The sequence below is a fragment of the Vicugna pacos genome, chromosome X (genome assembly GCF_048564905.1).
Source record: "Vicugna pacos chromosome X, VicPac4, whole genome shotgun sequence".
In the NCBI taxonomy this organism is placed as follows: Eukaryota; Metazoa; Chordata; class Mammalia; order Artiodactyla; family Camelidae; genus Vicugna; species Vicugna pacos.
In genome coordinates, this window is record NC_133023.1 from 7,739,377 (window position 1) to 7,762,239 (window position 22,863).

The window sequence follows — 22,863 nt, forward strand, 5'->3', positions numbered from 1 at the left end:
CATCCTTTTCTGGAAAGTGAATACCCTTTTGCACCACCTCAGTTTTAAATAATAATAATAAGAAAGATTACAACTGAAAAATCTAACAACTTAGAATACTTATTTTGTGCCAAAGACTGCTACGTGCTTCACATGAGGAATCTCATTTAATCTTTACAAGAACCGATTAAAGTAAGTATTACTATTAATATCTCTATTTTAGAGATGAGCCAACTGAGGCATAGAGAATTTGGGTACTTTGCCCAAGGTCACATGACAAGAAGTAGTGGAGTCAGAATCTAAACATAATCTGATTTAGAGCTAGGGTCCTCTGTAAGCAGGAGCCTGGTGGTTCTCAAATGGGGGTGATTCTACCTCTCAGGGGACATTTGGGAATACCTGGAGGCATTCCGGGTTGTCACAACTGAAGGGTGGATGCCATGGCATCTGGCGGTGGAGACCAGGGATGCTGCTCACCGTCCTGCAGTGCACAGGACGCCTCCAAACATAGAATGATCCCACTCTAAGTGTCAAGAGCTCCCAGGTTAGGAAACACTGTCCAAGCCAAATGCTTCCCAAGGACGGGGCATTTTGAATGGGCCAACTGTTGGTAAGAAAGGTGATTCTCATTAGAATGGATATAGATTCTACCCGGAAAATGAGGTTATCTGAATCAGGAGTGGAGGACACTTGGAGCCATGGGGTTCATTTGGTACATCTTGTTGTAGCATCAATTTACTCAGTAGTTTCAGGTGGTAATTTCACACTATGCCCTGGCATCCTGGAACACTAGGTTATTTTAATTTATTTTAATTTTAAAATATTTTATTTATTTATTGTTGTATTATTTTTATTTTTATTTTGCTGGGGCAGGGTAATTAGGTTTGTTTATTTTTAGAGGAGGTACTGGGGATTGAACCCAGGACCTTGTGCATTCCAAGCACGCACTCTACTTGAACTATACCCTCCCCCACTAGGTTATTTTAATGTTTGTCCTTCAGCGGACACATGAGAGAGACACTAGCCCACTAGGGAATGTCTGAAAAGGGCCAAAAAGAAGATTGTGGTTTTCATTAGCCTTGCCTTTTAGCCCAGAAGACACGACAGCAGCGTCTGTGTCACAGATAATGGCAATAGCAAAGGGATGCAACCACGATGGGTTGCTTGGGATGCAGATCGACTTAAAATATTTTTGGAGAGCAGTTCGGCATATCTACTCAAAATGTAATCGTGCATACCATTTGACCCAGCAATTCTATTTCTAAGAATGTATTTTATAGAAATAATTACTAGATAAATTCACAAAGATATTCACTTCAACACCATCTCTGATAGAAAAAAAACCAATGAAAACAACAGAAACTCATGCACATGTTCACCAAAACATGTGTACAAGAATGTTCACAGCATTTGCAACAGCCAAAGACTATAAACTATGCAAATGCTCATCAAAGTAGAAAGGATTTATTGTGGTATAGCCACACAATGGAATACTGCATAGCAATAAGAATGAATAAACAAACCCCACCCCCCTGCAACAATATGGATGAATCCCACAGACATCATGTGCAGCAAAAGAAGTCTGACACAAAAGAGAACATACTGTATATGAAACCACTAATATAAAGTATAAAAACGGGCAAATCTGTGCTATGAAAAGACAGATTAGGAGTTATTCTTGAGCAGAAGCGACTGGAAGGGAGTGCAAGAGGGCCTCCAGGGTGCTGGTCATGTTGTTTCCTCATCTGGCACAGGTGTGTTCACTTTATGGAAACTCATTAAGCTGTAAGCTTACGATATGTGCACTTTTCTACATGTACGTTCTATTCTCTCTCTCTCCATATGTGTATGTGTGTGTGTGTGTGTGTGTGTGTGTGTGCGTAAACATCGACAACCTAAGTATCCATCAATGAGTGATTAGCCACATAAACCACGGAATCAGATATCCACTCAACAGAATCCCGTGTAGCCATTAAGAAAAATGAAGTGGACCTCTCCGTATAAACTTGGAAAGATGTTCACTATAATAGAAAGTTAAACAAGGAAGTTGCAGAACCCCATGATAATATGGCTATTATAATTTTGACAGGAAATATATGTTTGTTAGTGTAAGCACAGAAAGAGCAGAAATTATATTCTCAAATGGCTAATAGTAGCTATCGCTTGAGGATGGGATTTTTAGGGATTTTGACATTCTGCCTAATGCATTTCAATATTGTTTGAATCTGTTAACAAACATTTATCACGTCTGTACTCAGAGAAAAAGAACATAGAGAAAATGAAGATGAACAAAATATGTCTTACTTTTGAGATCATTATTATTTCATCATTCAAGAAGAGGAGGGATTTTGCTGGATGAAGGAAATGATAATGGAATAAACCTAGTGCCTTGCTTGCAGGGTTGCTAACTGAACCCAGTGAGGGAGGTCACGTTGGTTTGTTGCTGGCAATCTTTACAATTGATCCAAATTAACACTTGTTTGCTGGGCTGCACCACATTCAAATCTAGTTGTGGTGTAGCAACCGCAAACAGGATTCTTGGCCACACAAAGAATCTGTCTACAAAACAGCTAAACAACTGGATTTGTTTGATTAAATGAACAAAACCATATATTCAGAGGAAGGAAAAATCAAAACAGCTACACCCAAAGTAACCTACTCAGATGGGTGGTTCATGAAATGCACTCCTTCACTGAATTAACATTTTAGCAGCCTCCTGCGGACTCTGTGAGATACTCTGTTTGAAATGAAATACTCATGGATAAACCAAGAGCCCATGAAAACCACTTTTTTGCCCATCATCAGCAAATGTTTTCTGCATGCTCAACGTGGATCTGCCACCATGCTAAAACTCTGTGGTCTGATCCTCCTATTTTATAATCAATTGCAAATGTTATTGGGTCGAGTGTACTTAATTCCACCCAGGGCACTGAATGGAACTTCACTTAAAAGAAAAAAAACCCCACTGATAAAACCCCACTGATTTGGGCAAAGTTGATAAAACTACAACTTTTCATATACAGCAAATGTCTATGAGACACATATCACAATTCATAACGTGGAATAGATTGTGTCTCATGGATTTCAACCCAGGCTGCACATTATATTCAACTGCAACAGAATTTCTGGAGGTGGCACCCAGCCATCAATATTTTTAAAAGCTCCCCAGGTGATTCAAAAGCACAATGAACTGGAGCCATTGCTCAGACGAATTAAATCAGAAGCTAGGTGGAATGGGACCCAGACATGAGTGTTATTTAAAAGCTACACAAGTGCTTCTAAACTGCAGTCTGCATCGAGATCCATTTCTTCCAAATTTATATTACAAAAGAAGTCAAAGATGGCCCTTCAAGAAGCATTTTGTAAAGAGATCCAATATTGCTTGGTTTCAGCTTGTGCACTTTACTAGAAAATTGATCACAAGGTGATATTCTACCATGTTATGGTTTCAGATGTTTCAGCTAATATGTGTATGTGTGTGTGTGTGTGTATACACATATTAGCTCCCCATTTGTTAAGTGCTTAGTAGGCTTAAACACTGCTCCACGTACTCTATTTAGAGCATTTCATTTAATTCCCACAACAATTCTATAAAGAACTGAGTGGGAACAGATCTTTCCAGATGAACCATCATACAGAAAGGTTTTTTTCCAGTTTTGCTTTTGCTCAATTTTATAGCTGATCTGTTAGACCTATACTCTTTCAGATGCTTTATCTACTTCACCTCTTAATGGACAGGGTGGGAGACTAGGATAAGGAAAAAATCTTATAAATATGCATATTTAACCTTGAAAACATCTTTGGATCTTTTTTAAAATAAACTTTTAAAATAATTTTAAGTCAGCATGAGTTTAAGGCATTCAGTACCATCCCTGATATAAACAAGAGTTAAAAGCAACATTCCGTAATTGCTATAGTCCATGAGAAATAAGAAAATTTATGTTTGGTATTCACAGAGAAGCCACTGTGTAACAGCAACCTACATCTAAACACAATTCAAGTTGACTAACCTTAGTCTGATAGCGCTGCCATACACAGGGTATCAAGTCCCAGACAGTCAAGGTTACATAGACTTAGGTAGTTTGAGAAAATACTTTCTTAAAATTGAGAGCAGGAAACGTGCCAGTTATTACCTCAATAATTTTAAGATTCTCACTCTGAGCAGGGCAGATCTTGAGAACTAGAACAAACCACAGACATGATTCCCTTCAGCCCATTCATTTATAAATGGGCTATCAGGGAGGAAGAGGACCTCCTCCACGCACGCATTTCTGAACAGGAAAGAAGTCAGCTAAAAAGCTGACTTTCTGAAATTTACATATTTCTGAAGCCTTCGGGCTTCCTCTCTTTCTCTCATTCCTTAGACTCAGTTTAGTAGGATGTGATTAAACTGTGACTGCCCACTTGCTTTCATTAGTCGTGGTATAAATCAAATCTCATGCTTCTTTTTGCTGCTCAAGGTGTGCTTATAATCTGCAGAATAATTTTAATGCTGAATTAAGCAAATTCTTTGAGAACCATTAATGCACTTCTATGGTTAGTGTCTAGAACATGCCAAATCCAAATTTTTGAATTGTTGGCAGCATGGTTCCAATCTTTTATAATGAAGGTAAAGACCATAGCACATACCATTTTATTTTTTTTTAAATAACAATTTCAATCTTTTCTTTAATACCCTGAAAAATGGGTGATTTTTCCCACTAGATATTTTTTGAACAATAATTTTATCTAAATAACTGTTGTGCTTCTTTCCCCCTATTTATCTCTTCACTATTTTCTAAACGGAGTCACAGAATTTTAGAACTCAGGTTTCGTTGTTCAGACCCATCCCACTTCCTATACCTCTACATCCAATTCAGTTTTTCGGTTAACTGTAGATATGTGGCATCTGTTTAACTTTATTTCAAGTAAAAATGTCTTAAAATAAAATGTATGTGAGTAGAGAGTGACTTAAATTCTAGTATTCCTCCCGACTTATTTATTTCCTTGCAATTATACCCACTTCAGATCTAGTTAATATTCCAAAAAGACATACCATTCATGATGTGACTTTTTAAATAGAGATTTGGAAGTAATTCTCAACTACTATCACTGGATTTTCTATAATTTAGGGCTTTGATGAAGAGGATACTAGCTGAAAAGCTGCTTAGGGATATACAACACAGCCAGAACTGGTGACATTGCCCATACTTAGGTATTACCACATATTTCTTGTTCCCTATAGAATTAGCAGATCATATGAAAACAGTATTCTAGCCTTTTACACTTCTGTCCCTATGGGTAATTCCTTAAGAGATGAGGATGAAAGGCATGCTACTAAACTGTAGCAATGTAAGAATTTTCTGTCCAAGAATAATAAAAGAAATTCTGCATATCAAATATGTGAGACTGATAATTTCCAACCCTTTGGGTAGCGAACTATTTCCTTTGTTTCTTTAAATTTGCTCTCTTTCATCCTCGAGCAGTTAGTAAAATTGTCACTCAATATTGGAAATCACATTTAGTAAGAGTCAAATGTATACTGAAGACATCACTAGCTTCCCTTACTGATGGTTCCCTCATTGTTCAGGGAGTCAGGAAAGTGTAAAAAAGAGTCAAGAACATTGGCTAAGGTCAGGCACCGTGGGTCAATGGCCCAACCACAATTCTGACCTATGCTGTCCTCTGCCAAAGCCAAGTTCCCTCCCAGCCTATTGATTGTTTCTGTTGGGAAACTACCAATCTGTGTTTGTGTACATTGAACCTCGTCAGGAAAGTGCAACTTACTTTGGTATATTTTGCCTAATAAGCAGAGATACAAACGCTTGTTTTTACATTACTGTGTTACCTCTGTTAATACAGACGTAACATTTTCACTCCCGACAGCTACCAGTTAATTAGAACCCAAACAACATACTATCTATCCATCTGCATATCATTTCCCTTATTGAAAATTGCTCCACCAGATATTTAGCAAATGCTTACAGACCTTTCAAATTACAAGCTGTATAAACTCTCTCTGTGGATGCTTACCTTACTCCGAGTTTCTACTAGTGATCTAAAAGGGACCCTACCACTTTTAGAAAATTTTTTTAGTCTTTTATTTTTATGTTCAGCTTTTTTTTTTGCCCTGAGAATGAACATTAGATAAACCTCACTTATCATCCTTGCTGAACATGAATGAGAAATATTATACCCTAAACTTCTTGTATCTCTCCTGCATTTGTTCCATTCACAAATTATTTAAAAGAAATAAAATCTTGGCTTCCCAGAGACTTTCAGGAATGAGTTCCTGCAATAACTACTGTTAACATTTTGGCAAGTATCTGCCAAATGGAGAAAGAGGGAGGGAGGGAAGGAAAGAAAAAAGAGAAGTGGGAGGAAGGAGAGGAGGAGAATCACTTTAGAGAAAGAGGACTATACAAATCTGTTTTTTCCACGTATCTATGTATCACAAACATCTTTCTATATCAACAGATACAGATTGATACCCTTTATATGTACCATAGTTGATCTGAACCTGCCCCCTATTGGCAGACATTTTGTTTTAGATTTTAGTTCATAAACACCTCCATCTGCTTTATATTGTCCTTGGAAACAGCAGGCACTGCCTATAATCTAATCTCTCCCTGATGACTCAGTGTGTGCATATCCCTTTAAGTACAATCACTGCAGAAGCAGAAAGTATAGGACATCAGACTGAAAGACTGATGTGGTCCAATATACAATTAAGAGGCCCCTTCCCAATCCAGCTGAAGAACTACTGGACTATTCTAGACGGTGGCCTTTCCCACAGCCTCCATGTCTTTTGCTGGCACCACTCTTCCTCTCCTCCCTCCTCACCCCTTTCTCATGCGCAAATACAGACTTGGGCACAGAGGGTGTTGGCTTCCTGAAGGTGAGAGGGATGATTTCTTCCAATACCCACTCCCAGCACTTTCCACCCCAACTCAGAGTGGAGAATTCTTTTAGGAGCTGTGAGCAGCTTGACAACTGGGCCGCTGTCTTACTCATCTTTGTACTCCAGTGCCAGTGACTGTGCTAGGCATATGTGAAGTGCCTGGTAATAGCTGCTGAAGTTATACTGCAGTTTTGGCCTTTGAGGGATATATTCAGAGCTTCAGACCTAGGACCATCTCCCTTCACTGCATCACTATTTTATTTCCTACTGCTTCATTGCTAAGTTTTCTGGTTTCTTTTCAGGACTCCTGTGGCTTGCTGAGCCTGTTACCCCCTTTGATCACCACCTTGAATGATGATGCATTTCCCACCTCTTCACGTGCCTTTCTTCTTTCTGGCTCCTTACCCCGGTTACTGCTTTTCTTATGCTTTTTATCCCCAGTCTACTCATTTATTAAATGTTGTTAGCCAGTAAAGGCTAACAGTAAACAGTAAAGGCTCTTTTCTTTTCCCATAACTTCAAACAACCAGCCAGAAACCATAGTTAATTTCAGAGTATTCTGGAATAGGTACTGATGGTTTGCAATCAATAAAGTATGTGAAAGTGAGGTTTTTGTTATTATTCTTTTCAAATTACACTTTGGGCTGAAGTGATTCCAAAAGCCTAAGAATCTAATGATAATAATAAAGCTTTATTATATTAAGCAAATAAACTCAGGCCCAAATAAGAAAAAAGCAATTGTATCTATTATAGTATATTTGCTTGGAATATATTACAGTTTTGAACTAACTGATCAGAGCCAAATGTAATAAGGATCTTACAATAATTGATTCTAAACCTTTCATAGTATCTCCCTTTTTAGGTCCTTATCAGAGCCTATTTGCATGAAAGTTCATAGAAGCAGTTGACAGCAATGCTGAGTTATCCATCTTAGCTGTTTAAAAGGCGCATCAAAATCACCACAGGATTTCTTTGTCTTTGGAGACTCCACATTGATCAAGGACATTTTAAATATTTTCATTATGTCATGGATAACTTCTCTACATTTTCTTCAGTAAACTGACACATTTATCTAGCACTTACTCTGTAAAAGAGATTTTTCTAGGTACAAAAGAGCTCCCAAGGAAGTATAAGACACAATACCTGACTTTCAAAGGTCGCAAAGGGAAGTCAGTGCATTTATTGGAATCAATTAGTGGTTCTGACGTGGCCCTGTGTTCTGAAGAGGGTACACTTCCACTCCAGCAAAACAAACAGGCAAAACAAACAAACAAACAAAAACCATCCTGGAGAATGATATTCTCTTATTAGTAAATGTCTACAGAAGAAATATTTAAAAGCTGACTTTGGTTCCAGCTACTTTAGACAACCCACTCTTGAAATTATTCCAGAACACTGGACAGTCTTAGACCAGCTTTAAAAGAAGATTCCAGAATTGAGCTCCTATAGGTGATAAGAAAGGTTTCTGGAACTCATAACTTCTCACTTGTCCAAAGATCACTCCCATACCTCGACCACTGCTGAAAACTAGGAAGTTGAGCAAAGGGGGAAAACCCCAAAACAAAATAAAACATCCTCCCAGCATTCAAAAACCAAGGCCACAGACTGAAATGTCTGAGCTTTTCTCACAAGTGTGCCTCCCAGGCCGCCTGTGCTTAGAGCTTCCCTTCACTTGCCGTTGGGCAGTCCACACGTACTTCTAACAAGCTTGGGCATATGATTTTCCGTCGCGCTACAAATCAGAAACAGCAAATTAGAAGGGGAGAACTTGCTAGCATAAGCACTGTGAGAATAGCAAAATGTGATGGGTTGTAAGTCAAGAAAAAGAATAACTTATAAAAAATGGGCAAAAGAACTTTTTAAAAAATTATAAGGCACCACACAAAATTTTGATACATGTATAGTGCCTATTTTTTTGGTCTGTGGCCAGGCATTGCAGGAGGTGAACACATGTAAGATATGCTTCCTCTTGGAGCTCGAGGGTGCCTTGGCTCTTGCCTACCACGACCTCTTGTTACTAGAAGTATTTGATTGGGACAAAGTGAGGAGGTGTAATGGCAGCGGGTCAGATTCTGGCTGTGTGGGATTAATGCTTGCTTTCTCATCCCCAAACACTGGCAGGCAGGGGCCATCTGGTTCTTGATTTGTGCCAAAATGCCAGCCTGAGGTTTTTCCACATGAACTGCATGTTTTGCAGCCCTTCTTGATCTTACAGGAGTCAGGAGGGTCTTAGAACAGCTGTTTCTAGGCCAGAAGGTGCCTGAATGTAGTATTTTTATAACCCTTTCTTGGACCCTCCTTCTTCCCACTATGCAAGAATGGAAACCTGTAATTTATAGGGGTATTTATTCACTCATCATTTTGAAGAAAAGCTTTTAGAAACAGCAATAAAATCCTGCATGTATTTGTCCACTAAGTAACATAAATGGTCTTAGGTTCATAAGTATTCAACATATATATTTGAAATGAATGCACAGGTGAATGAAGATGTATCCTGGGGTCATTCCGCCACAGTTGTTCCAGAGATACTGCCATAGAGGAAAATATTTTATGCTTTTGATCCTTTGTTAAATAGTGAAACTCAACCATCTAACTTTATTATCTTTTTTTTTTTTGGTAAAGAACAATGTTACGTTTGTTAGAACCAAGGAATAATGATATAGCTACTTCTTTAAAATAAATTTGAATATATCAGCATGTGCAGTCAATTTACCTGCTGACTTAAAAACAGTCCGATGAAGTTTTTTTGCCTGTTAAACCTATTATTACCTATAATGAAAGACTCTCTATGCCCTGATCACAACATGCAGCCTTATATTTGATCATAGCTTCTAAACTTCATGATACAGAGATTTTTTGCTCTACTCAACACATTTTTCCTTCAGAAGCCTGATTGGTTGTTCTAGATGCCATGAATGGTATAAAATGAGCTCTTAGTTGGAAGAAATCTAAAGGATCAAGCAACTCGGAGTTTCAGATACAAACTTACTCTGAATACGTGTATTCAAAGGTATGTGGATTTTATTCATGATTTGGGATCTTTTCTAGTGTACTTATTTCTTTTTCTGCATTTCATGTTCAGAAGATACAAATGTGTTCTGCATCTCCAATACTTTATGCTGTCAATATTCAGTTACTTCCTCAGTTGGACCATAATTAAATTAGACTCTGATTACTTAAATGAATTGTATTACTTTTCAATGCAGCAAAATGTTTGTCTATGGTTCTTTAAATTTTAGATCCAGCATCCCAAAGCACTTTTCAGGGCCAAATATCACAGTAAAATATTTATTTTAATTACGTATCAATTAAGCTAAAAATAATTTTTCACAGGCTGTGATCCACTACTTTGAAAAACATTTCATTTAATGGTATCAAGTGGAACCATCAACTAAATGGCTTTTCTCAGTAACTCAAACTTTAAAAAACAGATTTAAGCGGTAGAAAATGTCAGTGTACTTTTCGTAGCTAGCATTATTACAGGTTACTCACTTCCTGTGTAAAATTTAAGGTATTTCTTCTGACAGCTTTCAAAGTCAGTCAATAATTGGCACCGCAGAGCAATGTGCAATATTTTAGGATGGCTCGTTTTGCTTCATGTTCCACGGGTCTTATTTGTGGAATAATCACAGTGCGGCATCAAACAAAAGGAAGATGTCATTAACTAAATATGGACTCTTTAAAGTAAAAGTCAGTCAAAATTTGTGAAATAATCACAGAATATTAGCACCGTCCTCTCTCACTGTGGTAAACCACACCGTTTGCTCCGGCGTCTGGAGCTCAGGGATGTTACCTGAGGGTCTTGCCTGAGGGTTAGAACACTTGAAACTAAGTGCTACTCCCTCCTTACTCTATTGTCTCAGATGATTGCTCTTTGTTTTCAACAGTTAGCAATGCTGAGGGGGACAGTAACAAAAAAAGTCTGTGCCTCCTGGTTCTAAAAGTATCCCGTACTGCGCACTTTGATGATCTTCTCCACTTTTAAAGCCTCTTTTAATCATTAATTATAAGCTACATCTGGCTTCTGTGACTCTGCAGGCTACAGAGGTGTAGGAAAATGGCATGTCCAGTCATGCAGTGATAGATTATCTATGTCCCCATAGCTTGTTCAGCTCTTAATCTAAATGAAAAGCATCTTTATCACCACTGTCATTCCAGAAACAATAAAATGAGCTGAGAACTGGAAATCACATAGGAATGAATCTCACAAGAAATGGGGAATGGTCCTATCCTTTTCACTAGCAACAGACTAACATGGATTATGTGGGTTTTATGAAGTATTCATTATGTCCATATTTGAGAAGAGATAAGAAAAGCGGGTGTTGACTTATATTTCAGGGCCATCAAGAAATGGGGACCTGGATTTTGTTTGCCTGCCTCTTGGGAGCAGCCTTCTCTATGCCTGTGAGTAAAACGCTCCCTTCATAAGTCAATGTGCAATTTCACAAGCTTGGAAATAAAAATTTGCCCCACAGTTGGTAAGCTTTAGGGTTTAAAATAGCACAAGATCAGATTTCCTCATATGTCTCTGTGTTTAAGAAACACTTTGAAAAACTTATTATACTGAAAAAAATGGATTCCCTGAAGCCTCTGCCAAAGATTCTGATTCAGTACAGCTGGGGTGGGACCCAGGACTCTGCATTTTAACAAACATCTCAGGAAATTCTATTGAAACAATTAACTTGTAAATATCATCACCCATCTCTAGATGAAGGAAACTTTTGGAAGGGACCCTTGAAAGGTCTCCAGAGAAACTACTTAATCAGCCTTAAGCAAATATTATTAAAAAACTCAATTTTTTTCTAAAACTCAATTTCTCACAAGTGTCCAAATATCTTCTTGCTCTCCAAACTCCACTGCTGTTATCCTTCAGAGGGTAAAATTTTGTGTTAGGAATTCCTTTCTTGAACCATCTCCCTGTTCTGAGAGGCCTCATCCTTTTGGGTGCACCTGCTAAGTACATGACTTCTGTGTGGCTGTCCAGAATCCTATGTATGCCCAACACATATGGATATATTTTCCATTCAAATGCATCAAGGACCAGGAAGTCTGACCAATTCTCTCTAAACATGAGTACATAAGAGATTAGATCACACGCAGGTAAGGCAGGATCCATCTGCTTTTCGGCGGCATAAAGAGCAGTTGATACAACCAGAAGCCAGCAAAGCTTGAATATCTGCCTCCTCTCTTCCTCTGTCCCCCATAAGACCAAGATTCTGTGCTCTGCCTTCCTGAAATCCTGCACTGTAGCAATTCCTAGTCCCCTGAGGGCCCGTGCATTACAAATTCAGCCCCTGTCCACTCCTCAATTCAACACCCCATTCTCTGAGGGCTTATACCAAGAAGATAGAAGAAAGGCAGTTAGCTAAAACTAAAATAATTCACAGTCAAATGAGAGGAATAAACTCTCTTATGAAATAGGGCATTTTAAAAGAATAGAGCCCTTCTGAAAAAAATATACATGTGTATATATGTGTATAACTGAATAGCTTTGCTGTACACTTGAAACTAACATTGTAAATTGACAACAGTACAAAAGTACAAAATAAGAATTAAAAAAAAAAAAGAAGAAGAACAGAGTCTTAATCAGCTCGCTGCCTGAGGGAGGTGATCTGCCTGATTCTCTGTCCTCTCCCTCTCCTCCTCTCCAGGACCAATCGGAATTCCACATGTAGGCATCAATCACTTGCCTCCACTTTCGCCAAGACAGACAGTCCTGGTTTAGATAATTATTCAGGTTGTTTTTCATTTTGAGCTTTACGATTTTTCTGCTATAGAAACATTGACAGAATAATAAAAAGATGACAGAATAAAAGAACTGTCCTAAATTTCATAAATCAACTCTTTCATTTTCCATGGGATTTACAATGTTTCCACTTTAATGCACCCATCTTGTTTCCACATTCATTGATAATTCACACATAGCTGTCCTTTTTGTTGTTGAGGTACTGTTTACTTTGCATGCCAATTATGAGTAATCTCCTTTCATACTTAAGCACGTATCCACCTCCTGATCTATAAGGAAAGGTTTGTGAGACAATTCTCTTCTTGTTGGTATTTTGTAATCATGTAAGAGAAACATCTCTCTCTTCCCAACATGGAGTGAGTTTCACCAAGGAGTAAGATGATGGATGGGATAGAGTAGAATTAATTGACAGCAGGGATGGAGGGGTATCTGAAGATCACTGGAGGTTAAATGTGCGCTGGTTTCTGCTTCCAGGTCTCTCACTCTAAGACTACAAGCCCAGGGGGAAATCATTTAGCTGTTATGGACCTCCTCAAGATAAGAGGGCTCCTTTCCTATGCAGCGTACATGTTCAAACAAAAAGTAGACCTCAGATATATTCTGCACTATATAGATTTTTAAAAAGTGGCTTCAGTCTCTCTTAATGTGAACAATTGCATATTGACTTAATCTCTTCCTCTCTCTCTCTCCCTCCCTTTTCCTCTCCCTCTGCCTCTCCCTCTCCCTCTTGTCTTCCTCTCCCTCATTATTTTTCTTCTCCTTTCCCCCTCCCTATAAAAGCTACCACCTCATCCTGGGCACCCTGGTTATATCAACTTCAGCTATGAGGTAATTTTTCTCTTTACTAATTTTGACCATTGTTTGAGTTAACAATGCCCTGGGCTCTGTAAAGAATAGTGTGTTGATTCTTCATTCAAGATGTTTCTCAGTCCCATTTTTTTCAGTTCTCACTACTAGCTTCCTGGTTTAAGCCCTGAAGGGTCACCTCAAGCCTGCATTGCCCCAGAACACTCCCACTTGGCCTCTCTGACTCAGTCTCTCCTCCTTATATGGCTATAAAATTTATCCATCATGAACTACCACTCAGGGGGACTGCATGGTAGGGCAGAAAGTGAACTCTGGCTGAACAGCTTTGTTCTATCCCAGCCTGTAAAATATGGGGAATCAGGTAAGATGTTATTTAAGATCCTTTCCAGATAGAAAACTCTTGATTCTAAGATGTTCACACTCTGTGTGACTCCCTCATTTTGCTTTACTGAAAGATTAGAGACCAAGAGGTCTATGAGACATACTGCAGGGCAATGGAAAGCATGAGATTTCTGGAAAGCGGGTCTGAGGCTCTCCTCAACCCCATACCAACCATGTGACCTTGGGCAAATCATTTTTTCTCTCTGGAACTTTGGTTTCCTCATCTGGAGAAGGGAAATAATTATAATATTCACACTTCAAAATATTGTTTGAGGGGCAAAAGAGTTAAGCAATATAAAATGTGCTTTACTAAGCATAACTTGAGCCAGGTTAGTAATTGTTTGTTGTACTGATAGCAAATCCTGTACTGCTTACTTCATGAAGGAGTTCCCCAACCTGAGGTTCACCAAATATATGCTATTTAGAAAGGAAGGAAACTCTTAATTCTTTCAAAGGTTCAGATGACAATCCGCATGTATGTTTACTCATACAAGGTGAAGAAAAGTGTTAAGAAGAATTTGAGGCAAGATTTTCTGTTAAACCTTAAACGGTTGACATATTTGACTAAAAAACCTGTGTTTCTAGGATGAAGGACAGTTTCTGCCTCCTTTAATTTTTTCATTGTGACATCAGATCAAAAAAGGATGTAATGAATGTTACATCACATTAATTTTCTGTTTTGTTTTTTCTTGCAAAGAAGAGCAGGAGCTGCAGAATTAAACAGGCTTACTACTCAGTCAAGCTCGTGTACCTCTTTAATTCTCCATGACCTTGTCTGTAAAAGTGAGGGTGATGATACTTGCCTCAGAGTATGTGAGAGAACATGAAAAATGTGTATGCTGGATGTAAGGTAGTGCCTGGCACATAGGAAGCACCTGCCAAATGTTGACCTTATTCTTTCTTCCATAGAACTCATATTTTCAGGCTATCAGTATTGACAGGACTGCATTAGTGAGTCTATGTTTCATGTAAATGAATTAAAACAAATGTATTCTAATGTCTCTTTCTCTTAAGGTGCTTACCCCTGTGAAATGGTACCCGAACATAATGAGACATCCGGTATGTAGATTTTTTGTTTTTTATTCCCTTAAAATATAAAGCATGCATTTCAATTCCCTTTTAAGTGAGGTAACATATCTATGCCACATATAGACACTAATGGGAAATCTAGTTTGAAGAACGTCGTATCTGTATACACAGTTAGAAATTCTTGCACAGGAAGAAATGAATAAGTATTAATATTGTCATAATGACACAGAAAACATAGCTACTTCTCCAGCTGGAAGTCAATGGAGCCGATGGTAAAGCTGACTCTTTGTTTCTCACCAGTACCCTTCCTATGGTTACGAACCCATGGGTGGATGGCTGCACCACCAAATCATTCCCGTGGTGTCCCAGCAGACTCCCCAGAATCACGCCCTGCAGCCTCATCACCACATCCCCATGGTGCCAGCTCAGCAGCCCGTGGTCCCCCAGCAACCACTGATGCCAGTTCCTGGCCAGCACTCCATGACTCCAACCCAACACCACCAGCCAAACTTCCCAGTGCCCGCCCAGCAGCCCTACCAGCCCCAGCCCGTCCAGCCGCAGCCTCACCAGCCCATGCAGCCCCAGCCCGTGCACCCCATCCAGCCCTTGCCGCCACAGCCACCTCTGCCTCCGATGTTCCCCATGCAGCCTCTGCCTCCCATGCTTCCTGACCTGCCTCTGGAAGCTTGGCCATCAACAGACAAGAGCAAGCGGGAGGAAGTGGTGAGTACACCTTGAAGTCACTACAACACATGTGAAAACGGTAAAGCAAAACTGGCCCCCAGAGTTCTAAATTCTCAAACAATCCTGGGGCTAGAGTTTCAGTAGCTACATTCAATGACTATTAGTCCAAGCGTGTGTTGTAAGTTTATATTATAAAGGAGTTTATCCACATGGCTTAGTAATTAAGATCGTAACTTTCATGATGAGTTTAAATTATATAATTACCTTGACTTCCTACCAGAATATATATTATTGAAACCTGTTAATTTTAAATACACTATAAGGGAATATCAGTTCTCCTTATCTTTCAAAGGTTTGACTAGCAAGAATAGGCTAACACTGCACTCAAGATTAAAAAAGGGTAATTTCTGACAGAGAGGGGATGCAAATATTTGAACGGGTAGGTGGGAAACCTCTTTAAAAACCTACAGGAAAAATACCTGTCTAAAGTGGTTTCTAATCTAACCTGGAGGAAACTAAACTAGACAGATTGTTAGATTTCTTTTCAGTGCTGGGATTCTAGAGATTAAGATTTTAGCAAGAAGTTTTCACAGTTAAGTGTAAAATATTCTTTCATTACAGAAAGCTCTTCTAAATGAATAGGAAGTAGTCAATAAAATAAATGACCCTTATCCATATCTATAAACCTTTACTTCTGTGTGTATGAGATTATATAATTCTACTGTATGTATGCATTCAAATGTGATTCCAAGTTATAAATGCTATGGATTTTCTCCTGAGAAAGTGAGGGGTGAGGTATAAATTGCCTGGACAGGGAGCCAGGATACCTGAGTTCCAGTTCTGGCTTTGCCCCCAAAGAGGAGATGGTATTGCACAAGTTATTTCAAATTTATGGGTGTTTTCCCTTCTTTAGAATGAGAGAAAGTGACTAAATTAGATAATTTTCAAGTCTCTGTCTAAGGACAAATACCACAGTCTTCCAACAAAAATTATAATATATATGGCTTCACAATTATGAGCATATTTGTAGAGACTAGGGAGCATATATGAAAATTGACTGTATCCCAAATAATCTGGTGCCTAAAGTTGATTATTCTAATCTAAGGCACATGTTCCCTCTTTGTATAGAAAATGCATTCATTTATATCTTTATTAATAATTAAGGCCATGAACTTTATAAACCTTGCCAGAGCTATTTATGGAAAGGTGACTTCGGGTAGGTAGTTTGAACTCCTCAAAAGTCCCATGTAAATTAGAGTATAAATAGTGATAGGTTCTTGAGTTGTTTTATGAAAAATAAAATAAAGTTTTGAGTTCAGAACCAGGCATGCAGAAAGTCCTCAACAAAAGGTAGCAACTGTTATTTTATTATTAAATAGTAGCTTTAAATGCTCTGAAGACAGGGACACGTCATATCTGATGACTATGAGATAATAAAGAAACTTTGAAAATTATAGAGTTCAGCTTCAGTGGCTGTAATATTGTTTTGGTAAAACTGAAGCAATGTGTGTTACTGTAAGTGGTACTCACTAGGAATATCTGTAACTTGTTTTACTTGCTCCTTTTGCTATTTTTTTCAGGATTAAAAGATCAGAAAATGAGAAGAGAACTGAAGTACATACTTCAGTTGCTTTTAGAATGACACAGGAACATAACAATTTGTACCTACCATCATTTTACATAGTAAATTCTGTAACTAAAAATAAGTACCATTAGCAAACAATAAAATGTTTAAAAAATCATTCATGTCTTTGTGTTGAATTACACTTAAAATTTCATGTCACTTGAAAGAACATATTATAAATGGCTATTCTTGAATAAGGGATGAACTGCTCAATTACACCTACATATTGATCATTCTGCAGGCAAATGAGGACTATATTTCTTTTTAGAGAAATTTTAAATTATACCGTCTCAAATCTTGTAAAAAATAGAAGTTTATCCAGCAGTTATAATAATTGATAACGTGAAAAATTAGAAACATGTCCAGTCACTGAACCTCAACCACATGAAGGGGAGTTTATGTGAAGACTTATTTACATCGAAAAAGATAAGCTTTTGAGAAATGTTTATATTACAAAACAAATTAAGACTTGAAACACTGGCTTTATTCTTCATACCACATTAGTAACCAAAATCTGGTCTTTTGATCTCATTCTACTGAACGTGATTTTGTAATGAAATTATGTGATATGTATCACAATGTACTGAATTTTAAATTGTTGGGGTAATTAGTTTTTCTAAGAAAACTTTTATTAAATGTAGCTTCAAATAGAGAATCACAGTTATTTTATATACAAGTCATTTCTTTCACTTCATAATCTTTAAGATGATAAATTCTACTGTATAGTCTTCAAAATGTTAACAGATGCATAAATGGACTCAGTACAAGTTTTCTTTCCCACATATATTTATATTTGAATTCCTTTTTCCTCCTATACCCGAAAAGAATTGTCGATAGTCTTTTAAGGGTTTATATTACGCAGTGCCCACAGTAATTTTATTCTAGTACCTTTATGATTAAGGCCCCTTAATCATTTTGTGGAATGAATAAACACAACTTTACTGGGAGGGTGTTGATACTCAAACAAATAACTTGATTTTTGAAGAACTTAGATTCAATTAAAAAAGTACAAAAGCTTTTAATCAATTTGCATGAGCCAATTCTAATCAATTTTGTAAATATTTATTAATCATCCTATAGGGCAATTCCATGTCCTGATAAAAATAATAAATCCCCATCCTTATGGAATCTAGGATTTACGAAATTAATAAAATAAGCTCACAAACAGTGATAAGAGAAGGCCTAATAGTATTAACACTATGGCAGAAGTATAGTCAAAACGCTCTGGCGAATATGGCAGACATCATTAGCTAGGTATCCAACAGTTTCCTCACCACTCATTCCTTGTTGGCAGAGCTGGAGTTAATCCCAGCATCTGGCCTTCCACAAACTCAGGAGAGAGGAGCCCCCTCCTCTGTCCCAGGGAACGAATGTCCACCCCTCCGGTTATGGCATCAGCCTCAATTACCGTAACATACCATGTCTATACCAAATGTGGCATCTATTTCCCTAGCTAGTGATTGGTTGAGGGATTCGTTGTGGTAGAACTTGAACAATGAATGAGGCCAAAAGGGAAGTCTACTAGGAGAGGAGGAGTTCTGGGGAAAAGAATTGCCCCCAAATTAAAATGGCATGTATACATTTGAGGAAAAAGTGCTGTTATGTCTTTGGATCCATTTCTTTGTGGATGTGTGTCTGGAGCTTTGTCTGCCATCTTGTGACCAGGAGGGGCAAGCAGAAAGACAGAAAGCCCCTAGGTCCTTGGCAGTATCATTGTGCCCCTGAATTAACAAACCTTAGAACCATCTACCTTTAGATGAATGATACACTCGATTTCAATGCTAGTGTTTTTCAATTGTGGGTCATAACTGATTATTGAGTCACATATCAATATTAGGATCCCTATCATTTATGTCATGCCAGCCAACTTTCTCTTCCACCAATGTAAAGCTTATGTGCCCAGGACTAAGGACATTTTGTCAATAACTTTCCTAAAAAATTTGATAGAAATATAGAGACATATATATCCTGGTGTATTCTCCAAAATACTTGCCTCCCCCACACTTTGCCTTCTACAGCTCATGAAAATATTGCCATTACATGTACTCCTACTGAGAAACATTTTAAGGGTGTAAGGAATGGTGTTACTTAGAGACTATGTGTGATATTGAAAAGAACACAAACTTTAGAGTCATATTGGAGTTCTTTCAATTTTTTCTGATATAAGAGTATTCTCTATTTGGGAAAGTCATTGGCAAAATAATTTTCCCTTTATAATAATTCAAGTGATTTGAATATATGTATGTATATTCACATTTTGAATTACAGGAAACAAGTCAGGCTTTGGTCTCTGATGATTATTCACTATAGAATGGGATGTACTGCATAAGTTAACTTTATAAGAAATAGAAATGTGTATTAAATGCTCAAACATGTGTTTTAATATAATCATTTTCATGGTAGTCTTCTACAATGGATACTGTTCTACCTCATTAAACAATTCATATTAACCACAACATAGCATCGTTTTGATGGTCCAGAATGAGACTTACAAACACCCATCAGTGAGGTGTGTTACCTTGGAAATTCAGAAGTAATAATGCCCTTACGCCTGTTCTAAATTGCCCTGTACTGCTCTGTCATTCTAACTATTCCTTTCTGCTTCTGGTTATCACTTCTTTTTGTAAGTGTATATTTACATCTTCTAATATGTAGCTTATTTTGTATATATATTCTTCCTTACAAAATGAAGTACATTGGCCTTTGGACTGGTATTCTGGAAGTTCCATAATCACTTTGAGACTATTTTATTTCCTGATTCCCTAGTTGTGGCAGATGGCTGCAACCGGCAAAATTCTGACATGTAGATGTATCTGATTATCACTACACATTGTAACATAGCTGATGCAAATTGAATAAAACAGGGTATTTCTAACTCAGGCTTAATCACTGCCCAATGTTGTATGTTTTTGAATCAAATGTGGAAGAAAATCAATGGATACTAATGACCAAGACTCAAAGTACAGGCTGAAATAAACAGCAATACTGATTATAAATGCACTAATAAACAGAAACTTATATATGAAGAATTCTTAAATCAGTAAAAAGCAAAATCATATCATTTACAAAGCTGTGCTGTTTCTTCCAAATGAAGCTAAAAGAGACAGATGAAGTTGAGTAGACCACCTCAAGGAAAATTTCATCTCACCATAACCACTCCTATGTCACTAACACATATGAAATCTGCTCTGCCCTCATTCACTCTTAGTTGGAAATGGCTTCAATATGCATAATTTTTTCCAAGGTGCCAATACATGCCTAGGAATTACCCCAAGAGAGTCATCAAAATGCACGGAAAGATACGTGCAAAGATGTTGATTACAGCATTATGTATACCAGTAAGAAATTGGACCTCACTTAAATTTTCCTATATGTACCTAAAGGAATTCTGTGATAAAAATATGCTTTAGAAGAAAATGTATTAGTGGAGAAATGTGGTAAAGTAAAATTTAAGACCAGGACTGCATATCATATGTGAATATTACACACAACCGTAATATGTAAATAACTTAAACACACACACATAAACATGCACTGAAAAAAAACTAGGAGGAACATACACTTGTGTATATAAAGATCCAATTCTTCCACAATAAACATAAATGACTTCTGTAATCAAGAACAAATTTAATTTTATAAAGGTTTATTTTTCCTTTCTTCTACTTCAATCCAGACATACCCCCTTCCTTCAATTTCTTTTGACATGATCTTGGTGGGTCCCCTTCAGGTAAATTTCAAGTAGAAATCAATTCACATGTACTTGATTTTTCAGAGAAATGCTTCAACCAAAGGGTAAAGGGAAAGGAGTAACTGGCTTTAGCATGAACAAAAGCAAACAATACAAACAACAAAGAAGATATGACCATTATAAAGTTAATGAAGAAGAATTAGAAACAACACAAATAAAATAAGATAGAAATGACCATCAAGGCAGCTCTTGTTGCGATTCTGTCGAAGTTTAACTGGATTCAAAGAGCAGACAGGTCAAAGGGAAAACACAAGATCTAAGCCCTAAACCCTTAAAGAGCTGGGGGGTTGGAATGACTTTTCATATTAAATGGGTTCTCCTTTGATTAAAATACCTGAACTATTGCTGCCTTAAGACTCAACAGTTACCTAATTTTACTTTTGGGCTTCAACTCCTATAATGTACTTTTTTCTCTCCTGTGCTTAATTACATTGAGTCTGAATCATCTGAAAAGCTCAACCTCAATCAATAACAACTCCAATTACCCAGAAAATGCTCAGAGTTCACTCATCAAAAAGGGCAAAGGAAAATGCAACCTAACAAGCTAATTTCCAGGCTGTATTTTCATTATCACCTATCTTCATAACATGCATTGAGGATGAAGCTTCAAAGGGTCACCTGGAAGTAATCATCACTTTGTAAGAGACAGTAATAGTTGTCACATTGTCCAAATCAAAATTTAGATATGTAGGGTGATAATACAATGGAATATTGGAAATCAGAGACATACACTAACTGGAAATTATGCTGTACACTTGCACTGTTCAATATGTATGCTCATGTAGCTATTCAAAATTTTAAAATCTAAAATAAAATAAAATTTAAAATTCAGTTCCTCATTCACATTACACTTATTTTAAGTGCTAAAAGGCCACATGGGGTTAGTGGCTACCATACTGGACAGCACAGATACAGAATATTTCTATCACCACAGAGAGTTTTACTAGACAGTGCTGCTCTATACACTACTTCCTGGGATAGAAGAGCAATTCCTATGAATTCAAAAATTTTAAAAGAAAGATGAAACAAAACAGATTTGCTGGTTAAAACTGAACATCTCAGCTATCCATTATAGGTCATTTTCTAAGCATTCCATGAATCATGGTCTTGTATGGGAATTTTCTAAGAACTATAAACGTGCCTTTCTCTTCCTCAGGTCAAATGGCACACACCAAAATGGTTTCCCCTCTAGTTTTCTTTTAAAATAGACAAATCCAGAATTCCACTAAATTAATTTTTCTACTTGTAAAAGAAACTATCTTAGTTCCAAAGAAATGGTCATTTATTTTCAGACCTCTACCAGCCACATCCACACTGGAGATAGAAGGCTGAGGCTGCTGCTCTGGACCTAGGCTTCACTGGAAATAGGCCAAAGTTGAAGCTGATGGAAAGATAAAAGTAAGAAAAAACACAAACTTTTGTCCATCCCTGAGGGTCACTGACTGCCTGTAAACACTGGAAAATATTTACATTCTTTTCTATTTTGTGGTTCAAACCAACAGTACAACATAGTATGGTATACACACACACACACACACACACACACACACACACTGAGTTTACCTGTAGTGAAAGGACATGTGTGGAGATATATAACATTTGAACAACTTGACATTTTAAATAAAACTTCTCTCCATTCTAATCACTTAGAGACTACATGGCTATTCTACTAGTTACTATCACCAAGGTACACTATACTTCTTTCCATATAAAGTCCTATCAATACAAAAAGGTCAAGTTGCTCATTTTATTTACAAGCAATGTCAAGTCGACCACTTCCTCTCCCAGCTCAACACAATATGAAAACATTGACTTTTCCCCTAAATCTGAAGTTTGCCCCTTAGTAGTAAACAATTGCTGAAAATGCTAAGACTGAATTTAGGGCCAAGGCTTTAAGAAGAATATAAAATAGCAAAGACTGGTATTACTTTAAAAAAAGAGAGATTCGACTGTGACTGGTTTAGAAATCACAAGAGAAAATGGTT

At 37.5% G+C, this 22,863-nt stretch overlaps 2 protein-coding genes across 5 annotated transcripts in view; one reads left to right on the top strand and one right to left on the bottom strand.

The window, feature by feature from the left end:
- The window catches only part of ARHGAP6 (Rho GTPase activating protein 6), a 446,380-nt gene that overhangs the window by 111,068 nt on the left and 312,449 nt on the right, over nucleotides 1-22,863 (bottom strand). The gene's annotated exons all lie outside the window — the stretch shown is intronic.
- On the top strand, nucleotides 11,210-15,560 carry AMELX (amelogenin X-linked). Its single transcript, XM_031671151.2, has 4 exons — nucleotides 11,210-11,263; nucleotides 13,386-13,433; nucleotides 14,808-14,852; nucleotides 15,123-15,560. The coding sequence occupies exons 1-4, from the start codon at nucleotides 11,210-11,212 to the stop codon at nucleotides 15,558-15,560; spliced, it is 585 nt and encodes a 194-aa protein (XP_031527011.1).

Coding starts and splice junctions, on each gene's coding strand:
- AMELX (XM_031671151.2), top strand. CDS start 11,210: ATGGGGACCTGGATTTTGTTTGCCTGCCTCTTGGGAGCAGCCTTCTCT. Junction 11,264..13,385: donor GAGCAGCCTTCTCTATGCCT/GTGAGTAAAACG, acceptor TCCCTATAAAAG/CTACCACCTCATCCTGGGCA. Junction 13,434..14,807: donor ATATCAACTTCAGCTATGAG/GTAATTTTTCTC, acceptor CTTTCTCTTAAG/GTGCTTACCCCTGTGAAATG.